The 24,789-nt window shown below is 36.7% G+C and overlaps 1 protein-coding gene across 1 annotated transcript in view; it reads right to left on the bottom strand.

Annotated features, from left to right (window-relative positions):
- Nucleotides 1–631: 631 nt before the first annotated feature.
- Nucleotides 632–24,789, bottom strand: part of LOC133331305 (transcription factor mef2A) — a 30,975-nt gene continuing 6,817 nt past the window's right edge. The window contains exons 3-8 of the mRNA XM_061539704.1: nt 20,274–20,352; nt 11,021–11,898; nt 7,580–7,711; nt 3,818–4,452; nt 1,170–1,340; nt 632–856 (exon numbers count right to left, since the gene is read on the bottom strand). Of these exons, the coding sequence (XP_061395688.1) occupies nt 716–856; nt 1,170–1,340; nt 3,818–4,452; nt 7,580–7,711; nt 11,021–11,898; nt 20,274–20,352 (2,036 nt within the window). The 3' untranslated portion in view covers nt 632–715. The remainder of the gene's footprint in view (nt 857–1,169; nt 1,341–3,817; nt 4,453–7,579; nt 7,712–11,020; nt 11,899–20,273; nt 20,353–24,789) is intronic.

Below are 24,789 nucleotides of genomic sequence, written 5' to 3' on the forward strand. Positions count from 1 at the left end.
CTCATCCTCATTCTGCTGTTCTATTCTATTCGATGGTAAATTTTATTCATTTCAAAACATACTTTTTGTGGAGCAAATAGTTTTTCTTTTTTTTCAATGAGAAGAGAACACAAACCAACAAAAAAAAAAAATGAAAAACAAAAAGCCAACAATAAAATGCAATAACAATTCATAAATACACATACACATGCCGATATATTTACCATTGTTATAGTTTTTGTTTGAAAGTTCAACTGAACTGCAACTGAAGGCTTAAATTATTTATAATCTTGACGTTCATTTGGTTGGCATTATTTTGTTGTAGTTTTTGTTGTTGTTTCCCGGCTAAGTGCGGCTGATGCTGAAGCTGGTGGTGTTGTTGCTGTTGATGGCTGTGATATTGGCCACAGGCGTTTGCCAGCCATCAGCGTTGCTGTCCACCAAATATTTGTTCCGATCTCCAGACACAATGGGTCGGCAGAGGATAACAGGACATAAAAGTGCCAACAAATTGTTTGTTTTCAACGGTGGAAGCTGACTTTGCCGCCACAGTTGCCATTGTTGTAAAACTGGTATTGCCCTCATATGCACGTCGATGCTGTTGTTGGTGGTGGTGTGAATGGTGATGTGGATGCTGTTGATGCGTGGGATGACCGATGAAATTTTTTACTTTTTTTCTGCGGTTTTTCGGGAATTTAAATGTGCGAGTTTGTGAGGCTTGAGCCTGTGGTATGCCCTATTGTGGCGCCACAGCAGCTGCGGATGACACCGCACTACTGCTATTCAAGCCTAAAGCCAAACTGTTGTTGGTTATTAAGCCAAGTGTGGCCGTTGTTGTGGGCGGAGTGCTCACACTGGTGGTGGTGGCGGCGGCCTCCTGTAAAATTCGACAAACAGACAAACAAAACAATTGCATATGAAAATTGTGTGGAAGGAACACATTTGTAATTATAAATATTTTTATTTTAATTTCAAGTTGGACTATGTAAATGTGTCTGTGTGTGTGTGTTATGTTCGCCTGTGTCTGACGTTATTAAGGCTTTCAATTATTTTCACTTAATTTGACTGTTTACTTGTTTCAGTGTGTGGTTTTTTAATTAATTGAAATTATTAATTTGATTGTGAAATTGCACTACCAAATTAAATTTAAAAATATATTTATTTATGTTGTTTTTTTTTTGCATACTCACAAAGCTTAAAGTGCGTACAATGCAGGCCCTTTGTTGCATTCGCGTTGCATCCTCATTGTCCGTCATGGTTGGCGTACTACCACGTGATGATACGGAGCCATTACTGCGTAATATTTTTACATCATCTGACATGCGTTCATCCAGAGATCCATCGTCGCGGATTACGGGTTCCTGCAAAAATTGAGATAATTTTTGGTAAAAATAGACAGGACAGGAACTTTAATAATGGTCATGTTTTTGCACCGCGTTCCGAACTGATTCTAGAAATAGGTATATATCGGTACCATAGTCAAATAACTTTTCCGTCTCAGATTTTGACTCTTGTAAAATTGATCAACTCAGATTCCGGCTCCGCATTCCTGTTTATACCCTTCACCACACTGTGGTACAGAGTATTATGTCTTTGTGCATATGTTTGTAACAGGCAAAAGGAAACGAGATATATACATGGTTCCTTTTGAGAATATGCATAGAATCGCTTTCTGAGTCGATTTATGCATGTCCGACCGTCTGTAGATGTTAAATTATAAACAAAGTACAGGTCGCATTTATGATCCGATTTGGATGAAATTTGGCACAAGTCACTTATTTGGCCCAAGGACGAACCTTATTGAAATTGGGAAAAATTGGTTCAGATTTAGATATAGCTCCCATATATATTCTCGTCCGATTTAAGGTAAATGGGGAACCAAAGTCCCTCTATATCTTTCGATTTGCATGAAATTGGCAATAAAGTACTGAATTAGGTGCAAAACGATGTGTGCCAAGTTTCGAGAAAATCGGTTCAGATTTAGATATAGCTCCATAAATATAGGTTCGTCCGATTTAAGGTAAATGGGGCACCAATGTCCCTCTGTATCCTTCGATTTGCATAAAATTTGGCATAGAGTACTGAATTAGGTGCAGAACGATGTGTGCCAAGAAAATCGGGTCAGATTTAGATATAGCTCCCATATATAGGTTCGTCCGATTTAAGGTAAATGGTGCACCAAAGTCCCTATATATCATTCGATTTGCACGAAATTTGGAATAGAGTACTGAATTAGGTAGTGAATGATGTGTGCCAAGTTTCCAGAAAATCGGTTCAGATTTAGATATACCTCCCATACATAGTTTCGCCCGATTTAAGGTAAATGGTGCACCAAAGACCCTATATATGATTCGATTTGCACGAAATTTGGCATAGAGTAATGAATTAGGTCCAGAATGATGTGTGCCAAGTTTCGAGAAAATCGGTTCAGATGTAGATACAGCTCCAATATATAGTTTCGTCCGATTTAAGGTAACTGGTGCAACAAAGTTCCTATATATCATTCGATTTGCATGAAATTTGGCATAGAGTACTGAATTAGGTCCAGAATGATGTGTGCTAAGTTTCGTGAAAATCGGTTCAGATTTAGATATAGCTACCTGAAATTGATGTAGATGCTGTCAAAGCTTCCATATGTATTTCGAATGGATGTCTGAATGAAATTAAAATTTTAACAGTGCGGCGACCGAATAGCGCGTATTAATTTTTCTATAAGTCGTTTTTCATAAATTTGTCCCATGGTACGAAGTCGACTTTAAATCTGCCCGAATGAAATTAAATTTACCATAGGTTGCAGAAAGACTTGCGTATGTTCCTTGGAGGGGATACATATGTACAATATACCCAAAGTGGTGAAGGGTATTATATAGTCGGCCCAGTCCTACATTACTGCTTTTCTTACTTGTTTAAAAAGACATACGATCGTATGGTATTAAAAATTATTCTGAACTTGAAATTTGCGAAACTTCACAATAGAATTTGACGAATTTTTATAACATGAATTTCAGAATTTTTAAATTTTTTCCACCCTTAACATCATGGTACAATTATAAAAGGTAACAGCAAATCCCAGCTGATTTGATTCCAACGTAATACTAGTGTCAATATGAATTTGACAAATTATGTTTTTAAAAATCACCCAACAGGAAAATTGGGAACGCATACAATTTGAAATTGTTCTTTATTAAATGTGCTCTTGTATTCAATTTACTCAATCTGCCTGCTGGGAAAGTTTGAGGAAGCAAATCTTTCTTCAAGGAATAACTCGCTATTCCCAGCATTTTCATATGTGTTACACATATATATGGCAATGGCTCAATTATAGGAAAGATGTGGAAGCGATAGAAATATAAATTTGATACATTTTCATTCATGTTTTTTCAATTTTTATTTTGAGGATTCGAAAATATTTCATTTTCAAAATAAAAATAATTTGATGATAATTTGTTTGTTTGTTTACATTTTTCTGTCAAATGAGTTGACACTAGTAGAACTTACAACAACAAATTTCCATGTGGTTGTTGTATCGTTTTTTGTACAACAACACTTGCTGTTACCTTCTATTATTATACCATGCCTTAACATGAAAAAAGTCAACTGGGGCATGTGGTGGTAGCCTCGCCCCTCTACCCAATCAGTGCCAATCCAATAAGTTTAATGTTTGAACTTCATAATCTTCATTCGTAATTTCTTGTATCCAAAATCATGACTAAAAAAAATCTTCTCTAGAATATATTGTCAATTAAATTGCAAGAATTTTGATTAGTTCCACCAATCTTTTTTCCTTCTCATTTTTCGCTGCAACATATCTTTTAATTTTTGAATAGCCGGAACTTACCTCTTTGTTGTTAATTGTGGCAATAGGACTATTACAAATGCCAAATTTAAGCTCCAAATGAGTCTCTGTATCACTCGAGTGACCCAGTTCCAGCGACATTGCAGTGCCATTGCACGCAATGTTGTTGGTGTCATTGGCGACACAGCTCATTACTCCAGCATCCGTATCTGTTATATTGGCCACTGTTGTCAATGACGACGATGACGGCGACAACGAAGATAATGATGATGAAGCCGATGTGGTGGCCAATGTGATGGGGGGTTCCATTTTACCGGTTAGAGAGAAACAATTTGCATCACGCGATATGATGATACCATTGTGGTTTTTGGTGTTGTTATTGTTCGAGTCATTGTCAGTGTTGTTGCAATGTAGACCATTGTTATTGGGTGGCTCATTGGCGTTGCCATTTGCCGTCGATGCTAATGCATCTGTCCCCGTTAGGTTGGCATCCTCATTGTTGTTGCCATTGGCAGTGTTATTGTTGGCCGCGTTGCTGCTGTTGTTATTGGGTTCAGTGCCCAATTCATAAATGTTGACCATATGGGCGGCCTGAGCATGCACCATTAGGTCCCAGGGATTGGTGAAGGCATCCTTGCATACGGCACACAACAATTTAGCGCCAATGACTGGATTTCCTGTAAAGTGAAAGTTCAAATGGGTTAAATGTGAATGAAACAACAATGTTAAGGAAGGTATGGCAGGAAAAGGAAAGGGAGTTTTGAAGCATTTTTCAATATTTAAAAAGAAATCCTTGGCTAATGGGCATCCTTCCTTTATTAGATGATGTTTACACTCCGGCTCAGACTCATAAACAACTCAATTTTCCAAACATTTTAACATGAGGCAACCAACCTCTAGCATGTTTGCTGTTGACCACAGTAAGTCATGCATCATGTTTATGGTGTAAACGACTAACACAAATAACAAGGACAACAACAACAAAAACAGTAACAATATACCATAATAAATTGCATAGCCTTGGTCCTTGGAAGGCCAGGATGGCAAATTGCAAAGGCTAACTGCACGGTTTGGTAAATGGCCTTGCGGCTGATATTAGCATCCCTTTAACTATAGTTTAATTACACTAGTTTACAAAATAAAAGTCGGCTGGGAATTATAGTTATAATTGAAAAAAAATCTGTACATTAAAATCTTTTAAACATTATTTTTTGTTTTTTTTTTTTATATGAACTTTGACAAATTATTGTCATATTTATACCCTTCACTAGACTGTAGTATTATGTCTTTGTGCATATGTTTGTAACAGGAAAAAGGAAACGAGATAGACATGTGGTTCCTTTTGAGAATATGCATAGAATCACCTTTTAAGTCGATTTATGCATGTCCGTCCGTCCATGTATTTTTGTTAACAAAGTACAGGTCGCATTTATAATCCGATTTGGATGAAATTTGGCACAGGTAATTTGTTTGGCCCAAGGACGAATCCTATTGAAATTGGGAAAAATCGGTTCAGATTTAGATATAGCTCCCATATATATATATATATATTTGTCAGATTTAAGGTAAATTGTGCACCAAAGACCCTATATATATGTCGATTTGCACGAAATTTGGCATAACGTACAGAATTGAGCCTAGAGTGATATCTGCAAAGTTTCGTGAAAATCGGTCCAGATCTAGATATAGTTCCCATAAATAGTTTCGTCCGATTTTATGTAAATGGTGCACCCAAGTCCCTATATATCTTTCGATTTGCACGAAATTTGGCATAACGTACTGAACTGAGCCTAGAGTGTTGTCTGCCAAGTTTCGAGAGAATCGGTCCAGACTTAGATATAGCTCCCATATATAGTTTCGTCCGATTTCATGTAAATGGTGCACCAAAGTCCCTATATATCCTTCGATTTGCACGAAATTTGGCATAACGTACAGAATTGAGCATAGATTGATGTCGGTCAAGTTTCGAGAAAATCGGTCCAGACTTGGATATAGCTCCCATATATAGTTTCGTCCGATTTCATGTAAATGGTGCACCAAAGTCCCTATATATCCTTCGATTTGCACGAAATTTGGCATAACTTACTGAATTGAGCCTAGAGTGATGTCTGCCAAGTTTCGAGAAAATCGGTCCATTTGTAGATATAGCTCCCATATATAGTTTCGTCCGATTTCATGTAAATGGTGCACCAAAGTCCCTATATATCCTTCGATTTGCACGAAATTTGGCATAACGTACTGAATCGAGCCTAGAGTGATGTCGGTCAAGTTTCGTTAAAATCGGTCAAGGTTTTTGATATAGGTCCCAAATATATATTTGTCCGATTTAATGTAAATTTAGTCCAGAATGATGGGTGCCAAGTTTCGTGAAAATCGGTTGAGATTTAGCTATAACTCCCTTTTATTATAGATTGATTTTAAGTAATTGACGCACCAAGGAACCAATAGGCTGGTAGGAACAAGCCTATTGTTGGTTGAAATTGTTCCATATTTGGATATAGCTTCCATATATATTTTCGCCCGATTTTAAGTAAATTGGGCATTAAACTCCTCATGTTAGTCAGATTGACATCAAATTTTGCAGAACGTATAAAATTGAGCATAGAATTGTTGCGTTTTCTGGAAGCACAGGCATAGTCCAACGGATGACCTGTTTATATTTGTTTGAAGTCGATTTACATACGTTTGTCCCATTGTAACAAACGAATGATATGTTTATGGATAGATCTAGGCAGATGATATTTATATAAATATCATCAGCGGTTTACTATACCCATAGTGGTGAAGGGTATCATATAGTCGGCCCCGTCCGACTTTACTACTTTCCTTACTGGTTTTATAATTTCTCTGTGAATGAGCCTATTTTTCAACTCAAACTTCAATTCCAACAAATTCGGACGAGCTTGACTCATAAAGCACGAATCAATTTACACATACGAAATGCCAAATCGGTCAATACACCTGGGATCATCCATATACCCCCAATATAACACATATTTGGAAAAATCGTAGACCTATATTGGCAAATTTCTGCCGAGAAGTCTGAGACTTTAGAGAATAGTCGCAGAAATTTCCAACCTGGAAACATAAATATACCTACCATTTGCCGCGTCCTTTGGATGGGGGCTATGACAAAATATTGAAAATTTTCTGCGCTCTCCCACCAAGAATGTCAAATAAACCTCTATCATTTTGAAAAGGCTTACATGGCCTTAAAAATACCGAAATGTCACTGGGCCATAACCATATGCAGTCGAACATATTCCTGAAAATATATTTTGTGTGTCCCTCTAAAAAAATTAACACCTATCTGTACTCGAATTTATTTTCAATATTTAAAATTCTAATCACATTCCCACAGGCAATTACTTAGCATAAGTGTTAAACAATAATGAATTAATTACTAACATCAATGCATATCCTCTTCTTCTTGTTCAACTACATGAAAATGTTTGTAGACAAATTCCCTTGATGCAGACGTCTAATAAAACTGTAAGAAGCTTGATGCAAATGCAACAGACTTCAATGATATAGACAATGTATGTCGTCGGTGTGGTATGCTTTGTATGAAGTTGGTGGCAAATATTCTATATGTATTTGCAACATATGGTGTTGTAATAAAAATTATCAACATCATCGTCATCATCATAATCACCAACATCACCAGCCATTGTCATCATTCTTATATTGTCCATTGTAATATTACAAAATTGTTGTTCTTTGTTGCTGTTGTTGTTGTGGATACAATAGAAAGGAGTAGAACTAATATTCCAACATGTTTCCCTATTCTCTATTCATACTTACTTGTTGGCATCGTTAGATCTTGGCATTTGCATGTGAATCGTAGTTTGCAATAAGTTCTCTTGTGGTCTAATAATTCAGCCAGTTCGTTGAAACATTCTCGACAATTGCCACAGATTAATGTGTCCGGATTGCCTGAAACAAGATGAAATAGAAAGATGTATAAACTGTGTGTAAAAAATTGAAATCTGCACAGGGTGGGGTAAAAGAGAAGAGCTATTATGTTATATGTTGAAGATGTAGTTTTGGACTTCTTTAGAAAGACAAAGAGAAAAGGAATATTTTATATAGAATACTTTGAGTACCTAATGTTGACGACCCCCGCAAACGTATAAAGGACCACGATCTGCGAATCTGCACTTGGAATGTGCGCACCTTGTACAGAACCGGCGCAGTGTTCGCTTTGGCGGATATACTCAAGAAGTACAAAGCCGATATTATTGCCTTACAAGAAATGCGATGGAAAGGGACAGGCGTAAGTAAATCAGACGATAACGCTCTGTATAATAGCTGCCATGAATCGAGACATGAATTTGGCTGCGGATTTATGGTTAACAGGAGAATAAAATACCTTGCCTCCAGATTCACTCCAGTAGATGAGCGTATTGCTATAATCCGTATAAAAGCGAAGTTATTTTACATCAGTCTAATTTGCGCCCATGCTCCGACCGAAGATAAAGATGAACAGACCAAAGACATATTTTATGAGCGCCTAGAAACAGCACATGATCGTTGAACCGGTCATGACATTAAAATTCTGCTAGGAGATTTGAATGCAAAAATCGGAAGGGAAAATATCTTTGACCCCACCGTCGGAAAATTCAGCCTTCATGATGAAACATCCGACAACGGCATGAGGTTGATTGACTTCGCGGCAGCAAAAAACATGGTAGTTAGCAGCACCAGATACAAGCATCTCGATATACACAAGGCCGATCGATCCGAGGAGCGAATATCGATTCGCACCATTACCGTGTGGTACGCACCCGTCTTAATGTTGCAGCAAAGGTGCGATCTAATACAACACGGTAACTCGACGTCGAAAAGCTGCAAACACAACAGGCAGCCGAGGCCTACTCTGCTCAACTTGCCCATCTGCTTGAAGAAAGCACTTCTTGTCCCGATAATAGTACCGTAAAAACTGCAGCAAAAAGAACAATTAGGTACCAAAACCCACCACCAAGAAACCCATGGTACGATCAGGAGTGTCGTAATGCTACTGATGTGAAAAACGCAACGTATAGGGCAACCCTGCAGACAGTAGCAACACGTAACGTGATGGAGAATTATCGGTAGAAAAGGAGAGAGGAGAAACGTGTTTTCAGAAAAAAGAAGAAAGAACAAGAAAAACGTGAGCGTGAGCAAATCGAGATGTACATGAGTCAGAATGAAGTCCGGAAATTTTACCAACGAGTAAAACACCAAACCGAAGGCTTTGGTGCAGGCACATCTTCCTGTAGAGATGAAGAAGGAAACCTGGTGACAGATACAGACAGCGTGTTGAGGATCTGGAAGGAGCATATCGAAAAGCTTCTAGTATCAAATAGTGGCGATGAAGAAGATACCCCAGAACCAATAAGAGATGATGGTATAGAGTGTATACCACCTAGATGAGGTCATAAAAGTAATTAATCGGCTTAAGAACAACAAAGCAGCAAGAGCCGATGGGTTACCAGCCGAACTATTCAACACTGGTGGCCAGATGCTGGTCAGGAGCATGCACCAGCTGATTAGCACAATTTGGCTAGATGAATGCATGCCCAATGATTGGAACCTCAGCATACTGTGTTCCGTGCACAGAAAAGGAGACAAGACGATATGTGCCAACTATAGAGGAATAAGTCTCCTTCCCATCGCATATAAAGTATTATCCAGTGGGCTGTGTGAACGATTGAAGCCAATGGTCAATGACATCATCGGACCATACCAATGCGGCTTCAGACCTGACAAATCCACCATTGACCAGATTTTCACTCTCAAAATCCTGGAAAAGACTCATGAAAAACACATCGACACATACAACCTATTTGTCGACTATAAAGCCGCATTCGACAGCCCTATCCGTTCAGAGGTGTTTAAAGCCATGTCTGCGTTCGGCATACCTGCAAAATAATACGGCTATGCAGGATAACTTTAAGTGGCACAAGGTCAGCAGTGAAAGTAGGAAAGGACCTATCGGAGCCCTTCAATACCGAACGAGGATTCAGGAATTTGTTTTATACTTTACATTGTGGTTTACATAACCAGTTTGTGGAAATGTCGATATAGGTCCACTTTTTGGTTTTTTCCCTATATTTTTATTTCAAGTACCTGTCAGTATATCTATGGTGGAGGGTATCCAAAGTTCGGCCCGGCCGAACTTAACGCTTTTTCGCTTGTTTTCATTATCTCTCTCTCTCCCCCTCTGACATGAAAGCAGTATTTAAAAATTTATGAATTGCATTCATTAAATGCAGAACTCCGACATTGGCAACACTTTCTGAGCACTATTCATATAATATACTAATTATTTACTACGAATAGTAGACCTAAAGATCATATAATGGAAGACCATAGGGCCTAATAAAAGGTTTTCTAATGTTAAACCAGAACGGCATTTATTAGAAGGCCAGACGGGTTTATTTAGATAAACCGATGGTTATCAGGTCTTTTGATCGAAAACTGTGAAGCAAAGGATATACAAGAAATCGAATTAAAAATACGAAATGTTCTACAAAATAATTCTTCGTTCGATTTTACTGACGAAATGTAGTTCCCAATTCTCTTCTAATAAAATGCCAATTAGTGTTTTAATAGAAGCCAAACGTGTCTTCTTACGGAATACCAGTAAGTCTTCGGTAAGATAACTTAAGGGTATTCATATAGCATACCGCAAATCGATCTATAGAAGACCAGGTAGTTTTTCAATACAGGACCAGAATAGTTGACTGGAAGATGCACTTATAGATTACAAAAGATTCTTTGTATAGGAGATCAATCGAGCCTACGAGTTCGTTTGCCAAAAGCTATTCCTATAGACTTTAATTCTAAAAATTGTATATAAAATCCACTATATCTTCTTTTAGAAAACCACAATGTCTTCTGATAAAAAAACCATAGTACTCGTATATTAAAAGAACTCAATGTCTAATAAAATGAAAGAAACCACAGAATCTTACACAAACTCTTCTTATACAATATCAAAAGGTCTCCATTTAAAATGACAAACATTTTTTCCCTCAAAAGACGTTGAGGTCTTTCTTTACAATACGAGTAGCTCTTCCTACAGCAGACCCAAATATTCTACTATAGAATAAAAGAAACAACCCATAAAAAACCTAAATGTTTGTCTTATACAACAACAACGAGTCTATTTATTATGTACAGAAGGGACTTCTTATTAAGGATGAGTTCTCCGACAGGGTCCCTAGAAGGAACTTATGTAAATCGTATAATTCTACTTACTGTAAACTTTAAATGGTCCCCATGCATTATTCAGCGATAATTGATCTTGCTCATCTTGTTGCTGCTGTTGATGCTGCTGGGTTTGTTCATATTGCAGTTGTTGTTGATGCTGCTGTTGTTGATGTTTTTGAATTTGCTGCTGATAATGATGATGACTTTGATGCTGCTGCTGTTGTTGTGCTGCTACTGACAGTGACAATGGCTGTATGAGATGTGTACCTGCTACTGATGTATGTTGCTGTTGCTGCAAATGTGACTGATGACTATTGGATGCTGTTGTTGTCGCCGCCGACAGTAATTGATCATTGTCATGGGTAAGCAATGAATTCGTTGATGCAACAGCCTGCCCTGTGGGCCCCGCCATTAATGGTGATGACATTTTCAATTGCAACGAACTATTTGTAGCTGCGGCGGCATATTGTGCGGCGGCAACAGCTGCCGCTGCTGCTTGTTGTTGTTGCTGCTGATGATGCTGTTGTTGTTGCTGTTGCAGATACATACTTAAGCTGGCGTGATGGGGAGCTGTGGTGGCACCATTACATGTTGCTGCTGTGCCATTAGCATTGGTCAGCATACTCTGTTGATGATGCAGCAACATTTGTTGTTGGGGCAATAGATTGGCCATTGCGGCCATGGCCACAACTGCTGCCTGTTGCTGTTGATGATGTTGTTGCTGCTGCTGTTGATGTTGCACCAATTGTTGCTGTTGTTGAGCCATTGAGGCTGCAGCCATGGCTGCATTTAGATTCGTACTACTGACAGCATCACTCAAGCCAACCAAGCGGCTGGAATTGCTCATAAGGCGTTTACGTTTCTTCGGTCGTATGGAATTGTTGCGATTCATGGTTGAGGCGTAATAGCTATCATAAAAATAGTCCCTGTAACAAATGAGAAACAAGATGAAGAAGAAGCAAATGTTAGAAATCAATTTTTTTCGGTTCTGCTTCGTTTTTTCGGATCCCCATTAATTGAATTGTCAACAAATACAAATTGGTTTGCCCCATAAAATAGTTCCCAGTATCAACAACAAAAACTGAACAACAACAATATTGGCTAGGCAAATAAATTGATGCGCTTATTGTCGCTCCATTTAACAAGACATTGTTTACAAATTACCATCCATTGGCGACTGACCCTGCAAACATTTAGTCAACGAAGCATATCCACCTCCCTTCACCCGTGTTGTGCCCTGTCTCTCATGTTGTGCTGCTAACAAAAAAGTTTGGCACTTTGACCCAAACAACAAACCGGAATAACCATGGCCAAGGGGAAAGTTGCCGACAATCAATAAATATTTATGGGGTGTTTTTCCAATGGCTTTGGTGGGATTTTTCAACAACTTTCCAAAGTGGTGCGCTGGAGGTTTGTTATTCTGGGTGGTCATTTCGATATTGTTTCCCATAGTTAATGGCACTAGCCATGGTCATATTTACAGTAATACCAATGCAATGTTTGCGAACAAATAAAATTGGTTTGCTAAAGTTTTCCTATGCCATAATGTCAATATTTGATATTTAGTTTTTGAAATTTGTCACAATGAGAAGGGAGGAAAATGAAATGTGATACGATAAATTTATGGATGAAAACATTTTGAGTATTTCTTTCCCGTAGAATTAATATTTCAGTAAGAAATATAAAAAGAAGTGAAGTCATTAGTTTGTGGGACCATATGTATGCAAACTAAATTTCGCACCATTTTTAATATATTTTAAATACCCTCCACCATTTTAAAATGGACACACCTCAAAATATTCCCCCATAAGGTATAAATATTCTTGATCCTGGCTTTCCTTTTCATTGCAAAAACTTAGATCATCAAGCTCGACTCGAAAGAATATAAATAACCACTTAGAATTACTTTGAAATGATCACTGCCCTTACAAGGCAAAATTCAAATAACAAAAATTAATTTCAGCCGAGCACGGCTAGGGCTCGAACCCAGGTCCTCAGAGCAACACAAATGTTGCCAAGACCGCTTAACGTTCTGAGCCATCAACACTTCCAAAACGGTTGCGCAAAAACATGTGTATACCAGGAAGCAATTGTAGGTGTGTGGATTAATTATCCATCGCTACAACAAAAATCTGCTTTGAAAAGGACTGTTCCTAAATGAAGACAAATGTCGAACTTTGACAAATTTGAATTTAATTCGCATATGCATGTTTCGCATCAGGGCGGAATAAATACAAGTTATCAACGTACGACATTTGTAAATCCACATAGCCCAATATACCTCATGAGCCGCTTAACCAACGGCGAAACGCGTCGCATAATGGTGGGTAACCTACGTACCCTTCTCCTGGCTTTCCTTTTCATTGCAAAAACTTAGATCATCAATCTCGACTCGAAAGAGTATAAATAACCACTTAAAAAATATCAGAATAACGTTCATTATAGATTACACATGTTTTCAGATGAGTTTACTGGCTATAATGAATTTGAATTCCTCGTGAAACATTTAACATCAACAAAATAGAAATATATAATACAATTCCCCTTCTACTCTATTACAACAATCATCTCTTCACACTTTCCTTCAATTTAAGCATTTCTACCATTTTTCCTTTTATTCACTCAAGTCACCAAATGAACAATTTCCTATAAGTGGATGGCTGACTTAGTGAGCGGACTCACTATGTCCAGAGACATGCCAATGAAAATAATCGATGATTGATGATGAACTTTGGCTTATTGGCAGTGAAATATATTAATGGATTTCTATACGTACATGCATGTAAGTATGCATGGTTGGAATTTCAGGACATTTACAACAATTTAACATGGAAGCTATGTTCCTTTTTCACCGACTACCCCCTCCCTCGCCATCATCAACAACTATTTATAACACAACATTTAATCAACAAACAAATATTCACACCCACATACAAACAAATTCTTAAATTGTCCCATTCCAGCGGTTAGTTAGTGAATCAACTAAAATGAACAGTTGATGTTTTGCTGTAGTTTTTTTTTTTTTTTTTTTTAATTAAATAACACAATTTCATGGCTCACATGAGTGAGTATTTTAATTAAATTTCACATTTAAATCTTTGTTGTTGTTGTACCGCACCCGAACTCAAGAATTTGACAAATTGACAAATACTCAGGACCATATGTTTGCTTGCCTGCCCAAATATACATACTTTTTTTGGTTTCTGAGTGGCCTTAAGGATCACACGAAACTTTGAAGTTCTCAGGGAAGTGTTTTTCCTCTTGTCCGTTTAAATAACAGAAAAACCAAATAAAAAATAAATTTATGTAAATATGTTTGTTTGTAATAATAAGAAATGAACAACAAAGAAAGCAAAATGATTATTACGTTTTAAATAAATAAATAAACCAAGGTTGCACACTACCTAAATCTGATCGGATCCAATTCTAGAGTTAATTCAGTAGGCTATGGAAAATTTCGTGCAAATCGAAAGATATATTGGGTCTTTGGTGCACCATTTACATTAAATCGGACGAAAATATATATGGGAACAATATCTAAATCTGAACCGATTTTTACGAAACTTAGCACACATTATTCTAGACTCAATTCAGTACGCTGTGCCAAATTTCGTGCAAATCGAGAGGTATAGAGGGACTTTGGTGCAACATTTAACTTATATCAGACGAACATATATACGGAAGCTATATCTAAATCTGAACCGATTTTCAGGAGACTTAGCACATATCATTCTAGGCTTAAGTCAGTACGCTGTGTCAAATTTCGTGCAAATAGAAGATATTTAGGGACTTTGGTGCACCATTTACCTTAAATCGGATGAAAATGTCTATGGGAGCTATATCTAAATCTGAACCGATTTTCACGAGATTTAGAACACATCATTCTAGCCTTAATTCAATACGCTGTGCCAAATTTCGTGCAAATCGAAAGCTTTTTAAGGACTTTGGTGCACTATTTACATTAAATCGTACGAAAATATATATGGGAACAATATCGAAATCTGAACCGATTTTCAGGAAATTTAACACACATCGTTCTAGACTTAATTCAATACGCTGTGCCAAATTTCGTACAAATCGAAAGATATATAGGGTCTTGAGTGCACCATTTACATTAAATCGGACGAAAATGTATATGGGAGCTATATCTAAATCTGAACCGATTTTCACCAGACTAAGAACACATCATTCTAGCCTTAATTCAGTACGCTGTGCAAAATTGTATGCCAATCGGACAAATATTGGGAGTTTGGTGCACTATTTACCTAAAATCTAACGAAAATATATATGGGATCTATATCTGAATTTGAACCGATTTTTCCCAACTTCAATAGGGTTCGTCCTTGGGTCAAACGAATGAGCTATGCCAAATGTCATCCAATTCGAATAATAAATGCGACCTGTACTTTGTTTACAATTTAATATGGATAGACAGACAGATAGACGGTCGCATGCATAAATCGACTTAGAAAGTGATTCTACGCATATTCTCAAAAGGAACCATGTGTCTATCTCGTTTCCTTTTGCCTGTCCCTATTGTTTTTGGTAAAGATCGGTTACTATTTAGGGGATGAAATGGACCAAATACTTAATTTTTGTCGGTTTTTCAGGTCGCTGCAGAGACCGCAATTATGGCCCAAAAATCCCGAAATTTTAGAAGGGGATTGGGCCAAATAATAAGAATGCCTGTTTTGATAAGGATCGGTCAACGGTTACACGTAAATATTTACAGGTGCTTTCGTATTCAGATATTATTTAATAAACTATTACCCCACTAGAGGGTGGATATATAGCGCAGATCGCTTTGAAATGTTCCATGTGGTTCCAGTTATGGTCAAGTACAACGCCTATAATTTTCGGCGATGATCAGATAATAATTTTGGGATGAAGAGGACCGAAAACTTATTTTTTCCGATTCGATCCATAGGCTACAATTATAAGCCGAACATCACAACACAACCCACGGTGAAGGGAATATGTACAAGTAATTAGAAGGGCTGTACTGAATATTGGTAATATATGTCCGTGTAAGGAATATTGGTAATTTATGTCCGTGTATGACCTCTAATCGGGCAAGAGGGTCAACTATCACGAAATATTATAATAAAAATCCGCAGAAAGATAGAGTTCTGTGGTAGTTGTGTAGGGTATCGTATGGTCGGCCCCGCCCGACTATACTGCTCCGCTCACTGGTTTCATATATATACACTTTTTTATCCTTTGAAAAAAATATTAATTCACACTTGTTCTAATTCTACGTACACCTTAAATCTTTCCCATTACACTACAAGACCTCGCATATGCTGAACTTGAAATATTCTGTACACAATACACAACATTTGGAAATATGAGGACCATGGGGGTTGATAACCTTTATTTACATGTCATTAAACATTTTTTCGCTTGTAGATGTACGAATATGCCCATCATTTATGTTTACTCTTGATGTCTGTGCGGGTATTGCTGCGAAAGCATTTGTATAGCAAATGTAGAAGCCACAACATTTCCATTTCAAGGTTCTGGGACTACCCAGTCCGTCAGCTAGTAAGAAGTTAAAAATAAAGTTCAAATTTTTGGCTATGATTGTTGTATGCATATTTTTGTTGCATGCCTGGCGACAGTCGTCGTTTGTTTGCTGGAGCTTTCTTTTTTTGTTTTGCCAAGCAAATAACAAACAATACAACAATTCATCACTTAAATGTCTTTCTCTTTTACGGATATGTTTGTGTCACTGGCAATTTTTTGCTTTAGTCCAGATAGTTTCGTCCATCGGTTTGTATGTTTGTTCATTGTCACATGTTGTGGCCCTGCAACATACTAGCTAGCAACATTTTGTGTGTGAAATTCAGTGTCCTTCAGTAAATTGAAATAACTAAAAATGTTGTTCCACAAGAAAATAACAACTAAAGCAACAAAAACAAAACAGAATTCAGAACCCCGTTTATGTGATGACCTCAAGTTCATCAGTAGTTTGGCGGCACAGCCAAATTGTATGATGGCCGGCTTGTTGTTTGACCCATCCATGTATGAACAACATGACCATAATGAAAACGTATGGGTTGGAGTGTTCTGTCAACACTAGCCATATATAGTAACGTATGTACACCAAACGCAAAAAAAAAAAAAAAATAAACAAAAACCGTTGACATTTGGTAGTTGATGGTCAGGATAATGATGACAGTTCTGTACACAGACACAAAAAGAGTAAAACAAATACGAGGTTTGGGTTATTTATTTGTGTGAAGTGAGTGGAATTTTCAGAATTTAAAATCTCGACCATAAAATTTGGACACGGCAGGCTCATTTCGGAAATGTTGTTTCTGAGATTTTCTTGTTCACTTTGTGCAGTTAATATTTTTCGGTATCGAATAATTTTCATTAATTTAGCAAACTTTAAAAACTTCTCTCGTTAAGCACACTATCAGAGAGAAGTAAAAACTGTACTAAAATCGGTCAGAGCGAACTTTTTCTACCCTAAAAAATGTTACAAGAGAAATTCGGAAATAATTGAAAGCAGTGAGCGGAGCAGTATAGTCGAACGGGCCGACCATACGATACCCTACACAACTACCACAGAACTCTATCTTTTTGCGGATTTTTATTCCGAGCCTGGGTAATATTTCGTGATAGTTGCACCCTCTTTCCCGATTAGAGGTCAACAGCACTCTTCCTTACACTGACATACTTTCCGAATATTACCAATATTCACTACAGTTCTTCTAATTACTTGTCCACATTCTCTTCACCGTGGGTTATGGTATACTGCTCCGCTCACTGGTTTCATATATATACACGTTTTTATCCTTTGAAAAATATTAATTTACACTTGTTCTAATTCTATGTGATGTGATGTTCGGCTTATAATTGTAGCCTATAGATCGAATCGAAAAAAAAAACACAAAAAATAAGTTTTCGGTCCACTTCATCCCAAAATTATTATCTGATCATAAATAGGCGTTGTCCTTGACCATAAGTGCAACCTCATGGAACATTTCAAAACGACCAGCGCAATATTTCCGCCTTCTAATGTGGTAATGGTTTATTAAACAATATCTTAATACGTAAGCACCTTTAAATATTTACGTGTAACTCCAACATGCGAGTACATACAACAATATAATTGGTATCCATTTAAGGGCACCCCCCATTCTCAAGGTCAAAAATTTTGTTGATATTATTCGAATCTACACTAATTAATGAATGTCCCTACAAAATTTCAAGTGAAAATCTGAAGAACTCTTGAAGATATAGCCGATTTATTGTGGCAGCATCAAGTGACGGCTGAAGGGCTTCTCAAACTTTAAACGCGTTTTTCTCTAAACATTTTTTTGTGAATGGCGGGCACAATAACTCAAAAACTAATAATCCAATCGATTTCAAATTTTTACAATGTTTAGTGTATAGCTATCGTATGAACTAGGATAAAGCCAATCGCTGAAGATCTTCCTTATTTTTTAACTTGGTTTTTGGTCGAAAATCGGCGATTTTCCAAAAATATTTTTTCAAAGGTCCATCATTTTGTTAATTTTAGAGCGAAGTCAATAATCCTAGTTCATACGAGAGCCAGACATGTACTCTTTCTAACACCGTTGGAATTTTCGGATTCCGATGTTCCAGTGAGGAGTTATCATGCCCGCCATCAAAAATAAGGACTTTTCTGTAATTACAAAAAACAACAACAAAACAATAACAAAAATTGTTTGTAAATTATTTTTCTTCTCTCTTAAATCTTCAAATATATATGTGCAAAGTTACAAAGCTTAACAAGCATTGGTATTGATTTACTAGCCCATTGAAAATCTTGAAAAATTACAATTGCGAATGGGGGGGGGGGGGGTTCCCTTAAAGGTAAACCACTCCTCTTGGGTATACTATCAACTTCTCGGCTCTATGTCCCTCAGGAGTAAATATATACGCTGTAGAATACAAATTTTGTAATTTTTCACACAAAAGTCAGGGTCCATTTGACCCGCTAAATATTGACCAGTTTTTATCAAAACAGGCATAATTGTTATTTGGCCCAATTCCCTTTTCCAAGTAAAAATTCTAAATGTTTGGGCCATAACTGTGGCCTCTGGAGCGACCAGAAAAACCGACAAAAATTAAGTATTTGGTGCATTTCATCCCCTAAATATTAACCGATCTTTACCGAAACCTTCCTACATGCAAAATTTCGTGAAGGTTGGTCCATAACTGTGGCCTGTATCGTGTTTACATATTATAGTGGACAGACGGACGGACACACATGTCTAGATCGACTCAGCTTGTCGAGATATGACGATCGATATACTTAAATGTGGGTATAGGACCAATATTTCGCGGCGTTACAAACTCTTGGGGCTGCACATAGCTATAATACCCTGACAACATAGTTGTGTAGGGTATAACAATCATTTGAAAATACCATTAATTTTTGTCAGTCTATTTGCCTTCCGTTTGTTTATAATTGATTGTCTGAATTTTCTTGTTTAGTGAACTTAAAGAAGTTTTATAACCTCCCATGACTTCCCTGTAACGCATCCTGAGTTTTTTGTTATCGATTGTAATTTCTCCTTCCTGTGGTACATGATCACGACACTCGAAATATGCCTTCTTTACTTGATCGCATAATGAGTCTAACTCCACTCGTATTATTTCCAAAGTGAAAATGTTGTTATCTGACATCTTTGCTGACGATAATTCCTTGAAATCCAAAAATTCTGTTACGCAATTCCTGAATTTTTCACAATAATTGAAAAAGGCCATTCATTTACAAACTAATTTCAGAAAAAGTTTGGAAATTTTGGGTTTTAAAACCAATATTTCGATGAAGAATATATGTTTGTTGTATGTAACATATATAGATATAAAGTTGAGGATATACAAATGAACACATTGATAGACAAATTAACAAACTGTACAAACAAATTAACAAACATAATTCCTCAATCTTTCGGTGTATGGTGCACAAAACGCATATAACAATTTTATTTCTCGGCATTCCAAGTGTCCTGCAAAGACAAAGCACCAATGTTATGTATGACAAGTTCTCGCGAAATATTGCATGGCAGTGAAGAAGCACCAGCTACAACAGAATTGAAAATTCTCTGCCGGACATTGAGTGAAATAGCATAGTTTACAATTTATAACTTTAGCTGGGGGAAACGATGTTGTTTTTTTAACATTCGTTTTTGCTTCTCTTATTTTTAATATGCGGATTTTATGGTGACTGAAATTCGCGACCCCTTCAAAACATTTAAACTTTTTATTCCAAAACATATAACCATTATAAAAAATTATAAACTTTGATCTTCATACTTACCAATCATTGCCAGTTTTATTTATATTTTGTCGCTTACGTCCCACTTGATGGGCTTTGGGTTCGGCCACCATGTTGACATCTAAAATAGGAAAAAAAGACACATGAAAAATAGGAAAACCAAAAAAAAAAAACTTAAAATTTAATATACATTCCTATGAAAATAACATACAACTATTTAGTATTTGTTAAATAAAAAAATTCTTCATATTAAAAACCACACAGAAAAGAAAAAAAAACTCCCCATATGCCACTTTGTCTCATGTTGTGTTTATACGATTTATCGTTAAAAAGCCGACCGGCCGTTCCTTCGTTCAGCCCTTTGTTTTATATGCATAATATTTATGGTCAGTGCTGGGTGGGTGCTCATAAGTTGAATGCAATGAAATGCGGAATGCCAGCAAAAAAGTTCCCAAAACAATAGTTTTGAAGGTTTGGTTTTTTTTATTGTCAGTCGAAATTCACATCCACATTCATTGTCTTTTATGGTCTAGTTATTGTTTTCTATGAATGAAGTGCAGTTTTTTTGTTGCTGGTTGCTGCTCGCCGAAAACTAGTAAACAAAGCCTGCCATTATTTGCAAATTTACTTCCTGATGAAGATTACTGCTGTTGCAGTTGAATTTGAGCTTAGTTTTGGTTATTTGTTTAGAGTTTTGGAATATTTTAAAGAATTTTAAGAATAACACAATATTGACATTATTCTGAAATATTTGAACTCAATGTAATGCAAATAATTGTTTAGTTTTAAAATTTTGCAGAAACATGGGCACATTTTATATATTTATTGTTTTCTAATTTCCTTCATATAACCGCAGCATTTTCCGATAGAAGTGAATGTAATAGGAATTTCAGAATTTTGAGATGTGGAACAATTTTCCAATAAAATCTGCTGTAATTTTGTATTCAACATTTTCCAATCCGGGTGATAAATATCTATGCAGAAAATTATCAAATCATTGTTTTGAAGGTAGCAGAGGTGATGGACCCATATATGTGAATGTTGTGATGGAGGTAGAATAAGGAGTGGGCCGTTGAGTCCCATTTTCGATTTTGGTCTGGGGTCCTAGACTCACCTTTAAGTATACCGATCGTCATATCTCGACTAGCTGAGTCGATCTAGGCATATGTGTCCGCCCGTCTGTCCATTACAATTTGTAAACACGCTGCAGGCCACAGTTATGGACCAATCTTCACGAAATTTTGCATGTAAGATGGGTTCTGGCCAATGAAGACCTCTATTGTTTTTTGGGAAAGATCGGACATAGATGGACATAGACCCATGAGAAGAGGTTGAGCTTTAAATTAATACCAATTATATCGTCGTATGTGTTCGGATGTGGGAGTTACACCTAAATATTTACAGGTATCTCCATATTCCTATATTATTTAGTAACCCATTATCACTCTAGAGAGCGGAACTATAGCGCTAATCACTTTGAAATGTTTCATGAGGTTCCAGTTATGGTCAAGGACAACGCCTATAATTGTCGGTGATGATCAGATAATAATTTTGGAATGAAGTGGACCGAAAACTTAATTTTTGTGTTATTTTCGAGTCGATCTATAGACCACAATAGCTGTACTGAATACTCGTAATATTCGGAAAATATGTCAGTGTAAAGAAGTGGCCCTGTTTACCTCTAATCAGGCAAGTGGGTGAAAATATCGCGAAATATTGCCCAGGCTCGGAATTAACATCCGAAGAAAATTTGAGTTCCGTGGTAGTAGTGTAGGGTATCGTATGGTCGGCCCGTCCGACTATACTGCTCCGCTCACTGGTGTTTGGTAAAGATCGGTTAATATTTAGGGGATGAAAATACTTAATTTTTGTCAGTTTTTCAGGTCGCTCCAGAGCCCTATATACCAATGAGATGTTGAAGGTACAACCTTGATGTGTAGTAGCATAATTGACAATATCATAACTCGATTATAAAGGTCCCGATATAAATTGCCACCCTATGGTGGATAGTATAAAATGTTTGGATCGGACGAACCTATTACTGTTCAAAAATTGTCCTATAACATATCAAGGGAGTCTCTCAAGACTTCAAACAGTGTTTACAGACTTACGAGGTTACTTAAAACCTATCAATCCAATCAGGCTCGAGAAATGTGACTGACCGCTACATATTTAAGGCATGGACTATAGGGGAGAGGGGGGCACCTTTGAACAGCGCTCATAAAATCTTGGTTTAAATTTTTTCCGATACGCTAGCACATTTTTGTAAATGGCTATCTTGTTCTTTATCTGCCTAAACCACTTTGGCTAGTTTGACTTCCTCTCTTAAAACAGCAATAAAATATTTATATTAAGCTTAAAGTATGCCATATATATATTCATTGTAAAGGTTACATATGTACCTATTAGTTAAAATTTATAAGAAAACAAAAATTATAAAATAAAAAAAATTATGAGGCTTGAAAGAAAAAAGTGTTCAAAGGTGCCCCCCTCTCCCCTACTTATTGTTCGTTTTAAATTTAAAATTTTAGCATAAACGTTCTAGGAAAAAAGGCTAGCGTCGACTGTTATATGGTGGCTACCCTGAAACTTTGGCCAATATTAATAAATTTTAATACAGCCTATTCGGTTGAAAACCGTGTTTAATATTCCAATTTTATTCTAATATCAAAAATGTTTGCTACGGAGATGTGCTATTCCATGAGAAGCCAACATGCCAAATTATAGCCAATTCGGTTGGAAAACGTGTCGAGTATTGGGGAGTACCGTTATATGGGGGCAACATCAAAATCGGGGTGGAAAACGTGTCTAAAATCTCTAAAATATCGAGTATTGGGGAGTACCTTTTTATGGCTACACCAAAACGGGGACCAATATATGCCAGTTGCGATACAAAATATCCTAGAAGTACTAGCAATGTCTGTCCAAAATTTCCGAGCTCTATCTTAAATATTGCGATCTCTATCCTGATTTCAACAGATGGACAGACAGACGGACATCCGAAAAGCGACTTGGAATTTTATTCTGATCAATAATTTATATATACTTTGAGGAGCCTCCGGTGAATGTTTCGAGGTTTTTGAAACTGAATGAACAATTTAATACACAGTCCACCTTATGGTGTAGGTTATATATGTATATCATAAAAAAAAGTATTTTATATGTGATCTATTTACGGTTACTTTTAAAATCACGAAATGGATAACCTTGTACCAAATACTTTATATATTGTCCTCTTTGGACCACTTAATATAAAACAATTAATATTTTCCTCCTTTTTGCCTTTAACCAAAACCTCCAAAATTTTAATTATTGAAAAATTGATTTTAAAAATAAATGAATATTAATGACCAGTTCCCCTCAAAAAAAAACAACAGCCAAAAACTTTATTACGATAGCTTTCCAACTAACAAAAATATTGCCCATAAATCAATCACAAAAAAAACCATTTGTCTTAATAAAGTCGGCTGAGCAACGTTACTGTCTTCTCTCATCTTTCAACCAGGAATCCTGCTGAGCCTTGAAAACTATAAACATTTTTAAGGTAGACGAATAAAAAAATATTATTACACGCATTCATATTTGCTGGGTGAAAACATTATGAAAAGGGTGTGACAGACGAACATTTAAAGTGGAAAATAACCACGAAAAAATACAACCATTATAGCAAGGCCCTTGTCGTAACGTGCAAGATTTCCAAAATGATGTGTTTTTTTCCTTCGATTTAAGGAGCAGCAACATGTAAATCATGCAGCAAAGAAAAAAAAACAAGGCGAGTAAAATATTCTTTCAGCAAGGACTGCAGAACCCCTATGTTGGAAAAAAACAATATTATTTGTGGTGGTGGTGGTGGACGCCCTTCTTAGTATATGTTTGTGTTGCAGTGTGGCCAGCTGTCAAGGAAGCCGCATTTTACCATTTTTTTATTTATTTTTTGTCTCAATGTTGCCCATTTTGCTGTTATTATTTTATTTGTCCCTTTTTTGCTTTTCCACAATTAGTTTTTCTTGGCCCAGGCCTTTTTTTGTATCCCTAACATTTTGCCGTTTCGCTAACTCTCCCTCAATCCCTGTATGGCTACAAGACTTCTTCTAAAGTATAATTAAGATTAAGGATAAAAGCGAAGAAAAAACCGAAAAGAAGCAGAAAAAATACAAAATTAGACGGATTTCCGGTACTTACAGAAATAAGCACTTAAACGGTTTAAAGTGTTTTGATGGCTGTGGGTAGGGTCTATAAGACACTTTTCAATCGCATTCTCTTTTACAAGTCACAGATCTGCAACCTTATTTTTTACATTTGGGCGTTAACTTGCTTACCATGACATTAAATAACATTAAATCGCATAAATATCTCAGTTCCTTTTTTTGCCATTGCTGAAGGCAAATAAATTTGTATATGAATGTGTGTGTGTGAGTGAGAGTGTTCGTTTTTGTGCTGACAACAGAAACAATATATGTATGAAGTGATGATAACTCATGAGCTGCTGTATGCGTTAAGTGCATAAATATGTTTTCAGTGTTAAATTCGCACTTTGGCAAATACTATACTGTTTACC

Source organism: Musca vetustissima, unplaced genomic scaffold, assembly GCF_032173495.1.
Source record: "Musca vetustissima isolate MV318-11 ecotype Yass unplaced genomic scaffold, APGP_CSIRO_Mvet_v1 utg24800, whole genome shotgun sequence".
Classification (NCBI taxonomy): Eukaryota; Metazoa; Arthropoda; class Insecta; order Diptera; family Muscidae; genus Musca; species Musca vetustissima.